This window comes from Entelurus aequoreus, linkage group LG12 (assembly GCF_033978785.1).
Source record: "Entelurus aequoreus isolate RoL-2023_Sb linkage group LG12, RoL_Eaeq_v1.1, whole genome shotgun sequence".
NCBI lineage: Eukaryota > Metazoa > Chordata > Actinopteri > Syngnathiformes > Syngnathidae > Entelurus > Entelurus aequoreus.
This window is the reverse complement of record NC_084742.1, coordinates 6,989,011-7,000,462: the sequence shown is the minus strand read 5'-3', so window position 1 is coordinate 7,000,462 and position 11,452 is coordinate 6,989,011. Positions and strand designations below refer to the sequence as shown.

Below are 11,452 nucleotides of genomic sequence, written 5' to 3'. Positions count from 1 at the left end.
GTCCTTAAAAACAGCAGAGGGTCCCTATTGTACAATATATAGGATCTTTGACTAGTATTTTTGCAGTTGCTTCTTAAAACAGCTGATGTTTCCTGTTATATAGAGGATATTTGACTAGTCTTTTTGCAGTGGTTCCTTAAAAACAGCAGAGAGTTCCTGTCATATAAAGGATCTTTGACTAGTCTTTTTGCAGTTGCGCCTTTAAACAGCAGAGGGTTCCTGTCATATAAAGGATCTTTGACTAGTCTTTTTGCAGTTGGTCCTTAAAAAAAAGCAAAGGGATTTGTTCCTCTCATATAAAGGATCTTTGACTTGTCCTTTTGCAGTGGTTTCCTTTATACAGCAGATGGTTCCTGTCATATCAAGGATCTTTGACTAGTCTTTTTGCAGTTGGTCCTTAAAAATAGCAGAGCGCTCCTTTCACATACAGGATCTTTGACTCGAGTTTTTAGCTGTCCTTAGAAATAGCTGAAGGCTTCTGCTACATAGATGACCTTTGACTCACATGAATAAAATAACTCATCAAAAATAACAAAGTATTTGTTTCATACGAAGGATATTTGACTCGCCTATTCGCAGTAGGTCCTTGAAAATAGCAGCGGGTTCCTGTCATAAAGAAGGATCTTTGACTCACGTTTTTGTAATAACTCATTAAAATGACACAGTAGGGTATTTCTGTCACACAGATGATCTTTGACAAGTGTTTGACAGTCGGTCCTTAAAAATAGAAGTGGGTTCCTGTCAGGATTGTTTTTATTTATTTATTTTTGAATTGTATTTTATGGGAGGTCCTTAAAATCAGCAGAGTAGTCCTGTCATATATAGAATCTTCAACAAGTATTTTAATTTTTTATACATTTGTGCCTTCATAAAATTGGAGTACTCCTGTCACATAGAAGATCTTTGACCAATTTTAGCACATTGCTTCTGTTTTAATTCATGACAACGACAATATGATCCATTTGGTGAAATAAACATGTGAAGGTGTGACAGAGCTGCATTGAAAATGTATAAAGAAGAAGACTAAAATCAAGTTTTTACTGATCTGTGTGTATTTTGCAAGACAGAGGTTTAATAATGGTGGCTGTTTAACCCACAGTGGCCCTGGTTTCAGATAAAAATGCAGATAAAGCTAATCAAACATATCATTTAGATTCAATGTACAGCAGAGGAGGCAATAACAACTCATCACAACGAGCAAAGGTCAAAGGAGAGTAAACAGAAAGTGAAATAGACTCTGAACTTACCAGTTAACGTGTAGAAGGTGTGTCGGAGGAAGGAAGGAATCCGATTGGTCAGACTGAGCAAAAGAGTGAGCCCATTGGCTGGAGAGGAGAAGGCGGTCCTTCTTCACCTGGTGGATTTAATAACAATAAACATCCAAACACCACCCTAAGTCATAAATGTCAACAAGACACATGTTTCATCGTTCAAACATTGTAATCTAAAAGTGGCAGCGACATTTACTTATAACCAAGTGTATTAAAGATCAGGTGACGTTGTCCAGGGTTTTTAAGGCTCAGAGTGCGGCCTTTGCCAGAACTGTTCTGGATCACGACGTGTGAATGTGGACTCAATCAGGCGGTGCCACATTGTTTACATTATGATGACCGGATAAACAATGACTCACTTTCTGTACACACACGCTGCGAGATGTGTAGTCTACATGTAAATGAATGAGTCAAGGAGAACTGGGGCTTAACTCACAAAAAGTGATACTTGGATCATTCATGTTTAATGAAGTAGACATTTGTTCTGCAAAACTAAAAAAAAAAAAAGCAAATAGAAACGCAATTTTCTACATAAATGAATTCATTTAAAAATGTTTAATGCAAGAAAATAGCACAAAGTTTGGATGTAAATTTATCTGAAGTCCGTTTATTTTTATTTATTTTTTTATTTTTTTGTATCCTCAACGTCATAAACCGACACTTTTTTATTTCATGAAACAAATTACAATTACGGAAAACGACTCAACAAAAAACAAAACGACTTATAATTACACAAAGTAAAAAATGACAAATTCAGAAAACGCATTAACAAAGAGTGGAGAAAAAGGTTTACAATTTCAGAAAATGCACTAACTAGAGATGTCAGATAATATCGGACTGCTGATATTATTGGCCGATAAATGCTTTAAAATGTGATATCGGAAATGATCTGTATCGGTTTCAAAAAGGAAAATGTATGACTTTTTAAAACGCCTCCGTGTACACGGACGTAGGGAGAAGTACAGAGCGCCAATAAACCTTAAAGGCACTGCCTTTGCGTGCCGGCCCAGTCACATAATATCTACGGCTTTTCACACATCTAGTGAATGCAACGCATACTTGGTCAACAGCCATACAGGTCACACTTAGGGTGTCCGTATAAACAACTTTAAAACTGTTACAAATATGCGCCACACTGTGAACCCACACCAAACAAGAATGACAAACACATTTCGGGAGAACATCCGCACCGTAACACAACATAAACACAACAGAACAAATACCCAGAACCCCTTGCAGCACTAACTCTTCCGGGACGCTAAGATATACACCCCTAGCTTGTATGCTAACACGTTTACGAGTGGTTTTGTTAGTATTTTTAACTTACAATGGCATTCTTTTTGTATTGTTTCAGTTTCACAAATTCCTCAGTAAATTCATCAAAACGCCACCGTGGAGTTATTGAGTCTGTTTAGCTGATTGGAAGGCTAGCTTCCGCAGCCAGTAGGTCCATGACAATGACTTCTGGTTTTTTTTAATCAGCCGTTTTACTGCCATGTTACAGACACCGTTTGGAAACAATTAAGGGATTTAAATTTTTAAAAAATTAAAAATTCTGGGTTAATACCTAATTTCGCAATGTATATACAGTATCTGCGGCTTTAATGGAAAATGTCTTTTACGTCTTAAATTTAGTGGGTGCGGCTTAGGGGTGTGGGAAAAAATCGATTCGAATTCGAATCGTGATTCTCACGTTGTGCGATTCAGAATCGATTCTCATTTTTAAAAAATCTACTTTTTAAAATGTATTTATTTATATATTTATTTATTTAAAAAAAAAAACAATTAATTAATCAATCCAACAAAACAATACACAGCAATACCATAACAATGTAATCCAATTCAAAAACCAAACCCGACCCAACAACACTCAGAACTGCAATAAACAGAGCAATTGAGAGGAGACACAAACACGACACAGAACAAACCAAAAGTAGTGAAACAAAAATGAATATTATCAACAACAGTATCAATATTAGTTACAATTTCAACATAGCAGTGATTAAAAATCCCTCATTGACATTATCATTAGACATTTATAAAAAAATTAAAAAATGAACAATAGCGTCACAGTGGCTTACACTTGCATCGCATCTCATAAGCTTGACAACACACTGTGTCCAATATTTTCACAAAGATAAAATAAGTCATATTTTTGGTTCATTTAAAAGTTAAAACAAATTTACATTATTGAAATCAGTTAATAAAACATTGTCCTTTACAATTATAAAAGCTTTTTACAAAAATCTACTACTCTGCTTGCATGTCAGCAGACTGGGGTAGATCCTGCTGAAATCTATGTATTGAATGAATAGAGAATCCTTTTGAATCGGGAAAATATCGTTTTTGAATCGAGAATCGGGTTGAATCGGAAAAAATCGATTTTGAATTGAATCGTGACCCCAAGAATCGATATTGAATCGAATCGTGGGACACCCAAAGATTCGCAGCCCTAGTGCGGCTTATATCCCGGTGCGCTCTGTAGTCTGGAAAATAATAGCTTAGGTGTTGCTGTAGCTTGTTTAATTCAGATGCAGTCAGTAGTCATTTTATTCAACTTCTTTAGTTATGCTAGTGGTGTTCCTCAAGGTTCCATCTTAGGTCCTCTCTTTTTCATCATTTAGGCAGGGGTGTCAAACTCATTTTAGCTCAGGGGCCGCATGGAGGAAAATATGTGCACACGCGGGCCAGACTACTAAAATCATGGCATTAAAAGTAAAAAATAAAGACAACTTCAGATTGTTTTCTTTGTCTTACTTTGGCCAAAAATAGAACAAACGCATTCTGAAAACATTACAATAAAAATATAGAAAAAAATACCGGCAGCGGTAAAGTTTAGATCCGTGAAGGAAAGAAGAAAGTGAATGAATGTTTATAACTGCATACATTTACATATGCATAAGAATGTGTTTTCTTTTGTATTATTTTTTTTAATGAATAAAGTAACATTTATGACAACCTTTTTCCAAAACACAATATAGAATGTGAGCTATAACAAGATAATGCATACATTTATCATTTGTTTTCAAAATGCTTACAAAAAAGTGGGACCCCAAAAATGTACTGTGGGACCACCTTTTTTATAACTTGATGGGGTCTCTGGGACCCCATTTGGAAAATTTCTAGCGCCAACACTGATGGGAGTATTGGTGCGTGCAAAACAGCAGCAGCAGGTGGCTGTGGCCTGCGGGCCGGGTCGAATACTAATCAAATATCATCCCAGGGGGTCATAGATCATTCGGCTAATTCAGATAATTCAAGCGGGCCTTGACTTTGACACATAGGATTTAGTGTAATAAACTGGCGGCCCGAGATTTCAGTTAGAAAAAAAAATGTGAGAGGCAGATTCTTAAAAAGTAGGGATGTCCGATAATGGCTTTTTGCCGATATCCGATATTCCGATATTGTCCAACTCTTTAATTACCGATACTGATATCAACCTATACCGGGGGTCGGCAACCCGCAGCTCGAGAACCGCATGCGGCTCTTTAGCGCCGCCCTAGTGGCTCTCTGGAGATTTTTCAAAAATGTATGAAGAATGGAAAAAGATGAGGGGAAAAAAAATCTATTTTTTTGTTTTAGTATGGTTTCTGTAGGAGGACAAACATGACACAAACCTCCCTAATTGTTATAAATCACACTGTTTATATTAAACATGCTTCACTGATTCGAGTATTTGGCGAGCGCCGTTTTGTCCTACTAATTTTGGCGGTCCCTGAACTCACCGTATAGTTTGTTTACATGTATAACTTTCTCCGACTTTCTAGGACGTGTTTTATGCCACTTCTTTTTCTGTCTCATTTTTAACGTTGTGCACAAAGGGGAGTTTTGTTGATGTTATTGACTTGTGTGGAGTGCTAATCAGACATATTTGGTCACTGCATGACTGCAAGCTAATCGATGCTAACATGCTATTTAGGCTAGCGATATGTACATATTGCATCCATATGCCTCATTTGTAGGTATATTTGAGGTCATTTAGTTTCCTTTAAGTCCTCTTAATTAAATGTATATCTCATGACACATGTAATATGGCTTTTAATTTTTTGCGGCTCCAGACAGATTTGTTTTTGTATTTGTGGTCCAATATGGCTCTTTCAACATTTTGGGTTGCCGACCCCTGACCTATACCGATATATACAGTCGTGGAATTGACACATTATCATGCCTAATTTGGACAACCAGGTATGGTGAAGACAAGGTCCTTTTTAAAAAAATTAATAAAATAAGATAAATAAATGAAAAACATTTTCTTGAATAAAAAACAAAGTAAAACAATATAAAAACAGTTACATAGAAACTAGTAATTAATGAAAATGAGTAAAATTAACTGTTAAAGGTTAGTACTATTAGTGGACCAGCAGCATGCACAATCATGTGTGCTTATGGACTGTATCCCTTGCAGACTGTATTGATATATATTGATGTATAATGTAGGAACCAGAATATTAATAACAGAAAGAAACAACCCTTTTGTGTGAATGAGTGTAAATGGGGGAGGGAGGTTTTTTGGGTTGGTGCACTAATTGTAAGTGTATCTTGTGTTTTTTATGTTGATTTATTAAAAAAAAAAAAAAAAAAAAAAAAATTACCGATACCGATCATAAAAAAACCGATACCGATATTTTCCGATTCTACATTTTAAAGCATGGGTCTCAAACACGCGGCCCGCGGGCCAATTGTGGCCCGGGAGACGTTATTTTGCGGCCCCCACCTTAATATGAAAGTTTAATGTTAGTGCGGCCCGCGAGTTTTAAATGAATGGCGCTTGACAGCGTTGTGTGCGGAGCTGAAGAAATCTACCAATCACGTTGTGGTATGAGGCTCTCGACAATATCGAGGGCGTGCCGTGATGGCACTGTCATCAGTGTCCTCTAGAATCTGTCACCGCATCATCTTTTTCTCCATACTAACAGCGTGCCAGCCCAGACACATGTTGTATGAGGCTTCTAGAGACACACGCAGGTTATTGCAAGACATACTTGAGGAACAGCCCTACATGTCACACTGAGGGTGGTCATATTTTATTTTATTTATATTTTAACACTGTTACAAATATGCGCCACACTGTGAACCCACACCAAACAAGAATGACAAACACATTTCGGGAGAACATCCGCACCTAAACACAACATAAACACAACAGAACAAATACCCAGAATCCTTTGCAGCCCTAACTCTTCCGGGCTACAAAAACACCCCCGCTACCCCTAACCCCGCCCAACTCAACCCCCCCCATCTCCCGAATTCGGAGGTCTCAAGGTTGGCAAGTATGCATTGATGTCACTTGCGTAATGCAAGCAGAGAAACATTTTGCCGCTTTTCTATGACACACGCTCTTCCTTCCTCCCTCCCTGCCTCCCTCCCTCGCCCGCCTGCTCGCTCCCGCCCCCGTTGTAAACAGTCCGGGCGGGGAAGACGAGCACTCCGCCGAAGGAGCGAGCGACAATACAAAAGTGTGGTGCACTGGACCCCAGCGCTGATACAGACGTGGTGATGTTAACCCGTTCGGGGCTAATTGTGCTACCGTAACTGTAAACTCCACCCCCCACCCTCCTCCCGTTGGCTCCAGACAGAGACGATTTTTGATGCAATATTTCTTTCACAGGGGCACCCCGACGTGTCTTATTTCATTTCATTTCATTTTTATTTATCTCCTTCATTGATGTGCATCTTTGATCGATAGACAATTATACCTCAATTTTTAAATTATACATTTACACACCAATGCCTGAGAAGGAGCAGGATGAAGAAAAATCTTATATTTTTCTGCCCCCTTCAACATAGTACGTAGTCTTACTTAATGATATCATATAAACAAACAATTACATCCAAATATAACGAAAACAAACAAAAAAACACAAGAAGTGCAAAACTTCATGATGTACAAAAAGAACAAAAAAAACAAAATAAGTAGTATACACCTCACAGGATGATACAAAACAAATACAAAACTAGGCAAAAAATAAGTAAAATAATAAATATAAAGCAAAATGTAAACAGTTATGGCTGTCCATATGATCTCATTGTTCTGTCCTTATATATTTTTTCAATTGGAATATATTTTTACAATCTTTTATCTCTTGTAAAGAGAATTCCATAGTTTAACCCCCACCACTGATATACACATTTGTTTTAAAGTTGTCCTTGAATACTGATGTTTGAAATGACCTTTTCTTCTATGCTCTTCATTCTCAGAAGTGATGACAAACATTTTTTGTAAATTTGCTGGTAATGTTTTACTTTTAGCCTTAAACATGACACATAATGTCTGTAACTTTACTAGCTCCTGTAGTTTTAATAAACCCGAATTAATAAATAATATGTTAGTGTGTTTTAAGTAATCTACTTTATGAATAATCCTTATAGCTCTTTTCTGTAGTTGATACAGAGAAAGTTGCGTTGCACAAGGAATACAATTTGAAACGTCATTATACAACTAGACATGCTGAGGAGTATGCAAAATACTAGGGGAGTGAACCGGGTTGCAAATTTTAAAACCAGTCTACTGAGGCAACAAGATTTCGTCAAGAATTGAAATGACCTTTTCTTCTATGCTCTTCATTCTCAGAAGTGATGACAAACATTTTTTGTAAATTTGCTGGTAATGTTTTACTTTTAGCCTTAAACATGACACATAATGTCTGTAACTTTACTAGCTCCTGTAGTTTCAATAAACCAGAATTAATAAATAATATGTTAGTGTGTTTTAAGTAATCTACTTTATGAATAATCCTTATAGCTCTTTTCTGTAGTTGATACAGAGAAAGTTGCGTTGCACAAGGAATACAATTTGAAACGTCATTATACAACTAGACATGCTGAGGAGTATGCAAAATACTAGGGGAGTGAACCGGGTTGCAAATTTTAAAACCAGTCTACTGAGGCAACAAGATTTTGTCAAGAAAGCAAGCGAAAAGAGCGATGCAGCTGTCAAAGCTAGCTACATGGTGAGTGAGATGGTTGCTAGGGCGGGAAAGCCATTCAAAGGAGGTGAATTCATTAAAAAGTGCATGTTAGATTTTTTTAAAGAAATCTTTTCTTGCGGCCCAGCCTCACCCAGTTTCTGCATCCAGTGGCCCCCAGGTAAATTGAGTTTGAGACCCCTGTTTTAAAGCATTTATTGGCCGATAATATAGGCAGGCCGATATTATCGGACATCTCTATTAAAAACAGTTCTAGAGATGATCTCTGACTAGCTTTTTTGCAGAAAGACCTTAAACACAGCAAAGCGCTTCTATAACTCTAAAAAAAAAATGAATAGACCAAAATCAAATGTGTACTGTAGAGGACGCCGGTTCTCCGGAATATGCAAAATGAGACAAATAGCGAAGGAAGAAGTCCGGTCCCTTGGTCTTTAGTGGCCTCCAAGTCAATTTAGTTGAATATCCCTGTCATAAGAGGCATATTGTCGTAATATGTCATATGTTAGTCCTCAGCAACAGCATTCCTATATCAATGGTCGTGGCTTAGTTCATTTGGGACATGATTAACAGAGACACATTGAAGTGCATCCCATGTTTACACTTGCACAATTCAACGTGTCCGAAAAGGTGTATAGGAAGAACTCCTGGGAATTATTCTACGGGGACATTCCTGCTTGACTTCATTCCGCGTTGTTGTTGTTGTTGTTCACATTCCAGAGGGAATTTTGAGTGTTTCGCTGATGTTTGCACCGAGAGAGCAAGAGTCAGGAGGGCACGGAGGTCATGTGACAGTTCAAAATACACACACACACACACACGCACACATGCATATACACACAAAGTGTTATCCCTTTGAGTGCATCACCTTGCAACGTCATCCTGGTGTTCCCAGACGAGAACACGGAAGCCCTCAATAAAGTAAACATTTCCCGCATTTGCTCGTGTTCTAATTGTTGCACAATATTTCGAATTTGATCCAAAATAAAAATGAAAAAAGACTAAAAAGAGTTCCACGGTGAAGCTTGAATGGTGCATCGTTAGCAGTGTGCGTCATACTTTCTTTGGAGGGGAAAAAGCGAATGGAACGCGGCCTTGACGCTTGCTAGTCCGCTATTCAACTTGGAAAACCTGTTTTTTTTTGGGTTTTTTTTTACATTCATATCTCAACTTTTCACTTTTATTGGAGGCTTTTGATTAGTCAAAGAACAAGATTCTGGCTTTGCCATAGAAGCAAAAAACATAAGAAGCAGATCAACAGGTGATGAAAAGGAACAAGTTGACTTTTTACCACAGCCATCTAAACGCTAACATTTACAAAACCCCAAACCAGTGAAGTTGGCACGTTATGTAAATGGTAAATAAAAACAGAAAAGAATGATTTGCAGATCCTTTTCAACCTATATTCAATTGAATGGACTGCAAAGACAAGATACTTAACGTTCGAACTGGAAAACTTTGTTATTTTTTGCAAATATTAGCTCATTTGGAATTTGATGCCTGCAACATGTTTCAAAAAAGCTGGCACAAGTGGCAAAAAAGACGGAGAAAATTGAGGAATGCTCATCAAACACTTATTTGGAACATCCCACAGGTGAACAGGCTAAGAAGGCAAGGAATTTAGGGATTTCACCATCTAAGGTCTGTAATATCATCAAAAGGTTCAGAGAATCTGGAGAAATCGCTGCACGTAAGCGATGATATTACGGACCTTCGATCCCTCAGGCGGTACTGCATAAAAAAGCGACATCGCTGTGTAAAGGATATCACCACGTGGGCTCAGGAAGGCTTCAGAAAACCACTGTCAGTAACTACAGTTGGTCGCTACATCAGTAAGTGCAAGTTAAAACTCTACTATGCAAAGCCAAAGCCATTTATCAACAACACCCAGAGACGCCGCCGGCTTTGCTTGGCCCGAACTCATCTAAGATGGACTGATGCAAAGTGGAAAAGTGTTCTGTGGTCTGACGAGTCCACATTTCAAATTGTTTTTGGAAACTGTGGACGTCGTGTCTTCCGGAACAAAGAGGAAAATAACCATCCGGATTGTTATAGGAGCAAAGTTCAAAAGCCAGCATGTGTGATGGTATGGGGGTGTATTAGTGCCCAAAACATGGGTAACTTACACATCTGGGAAGGCACAATTAATGCTGAAAGGTACATACAGGTTTTGGAGGGACATATGCGACCCTGAAAGGGACAAGCGGTAGAAAATGGATGGATGGATGTTGCCATACAAGCAACGTTGTCATGGACGCCCCTGCTTATTTCAGCAAGACAATGCCAAGCCACGTGTTACAACAGCGTAGCTTCATAGTAAAAGAGTGCGGGTACTAGACTGGCCTGCCCGTAGTCCAGACCTGTCTCCCATTGAAAATGTGTGGCGCAATATGAAGTGCAAAATACCACAATGGAGACCCCCGGACTGTTGAACAACTTAAGCTGTACATCAAGCAAGAATGGGAAAGAATTCCACCTGAAAAGCTTCAAAAATTGGTCTCCTCGGGTCCCAAACGTTTACTGAGTGTTGTTAAAAGGAAAGGCCATGTAACACAGTGGTAAAAACGCCCCTGTGACAACTCTTTTGCAACGTGTTGCTTCCATTTAATTCTAAATAATGAAAAAATAAAGAATTGCAAATCATTGTATTCTGTTTTTATTTACGAATTACACAACGTGCCAACTTCACTGGTTTTGGGTTTTGTACTTTAGCTGTACTGAAAAATCTACATGATTCTTGCTGTAGATTGATTTCAAAATTTCACGAATTTTGCCAGAGATGCACTTTAAAATCAATATGATTCCTTCCGTAAATGTACCTAAAAATCCATATAATTCTTGCTGTATAAGTACTTTCAAGTCAATATAATTTCCGCTGTAAAGTTACATCCAAATCAATGGGATTCCTGGTGTAAATGTACTTTAGAATCAATATGATTCTTGCTGTAAATCTACCTAAAAATCAATGTGATTCTTGCTGTAAATTTACTTCAAAATCAACATGATTCTTGCTGTATACGTACTTTCAAATCAATATATAAAATAAATGTGTGTGTTTTGTCTTGTCTCGTCTTGTCTCATAGTAACAGTGGTACTGTTGTATTGTTAGTGTACAGGAGTTGTTGTTGTTTTTGTTTGTATGGTATTGTTCTTGTATTATATTGCTTATGTTAAATGTGGAATGAGTGAGAGGGGTTGGGATATTATAAGCATCTGCTTCATCCAACCCCTTTTCAAGCCTTGCATAAATGTCTCTGC

At 37.9% G+C, this 11,452-nt stretch overlaps 1 protein-coding gene across 1 annotated transcript in view; it reads right to left on the bottom strand.

The window, feature by feature from the left end:
- Window positions 1-1,243: 1,243 nt before the first annotated feature.
- The window catches only part of LOC133662614 (uncharacterized), a 137,035-nt gene continuing 126,826 nt past the window's right edge, over window positions 1,244-11,452 (bottom strand). The window contains exon 2 of the mRNA XM_062066727.1: window positions 1,244-1,354. Within this exon, the coding sequence (XP_061922711.1) occupies window positions 1,244-1,354 (111 nt within the window). The remainder of the gene's footprint in view (window positions 1,355-11,452) is intronic.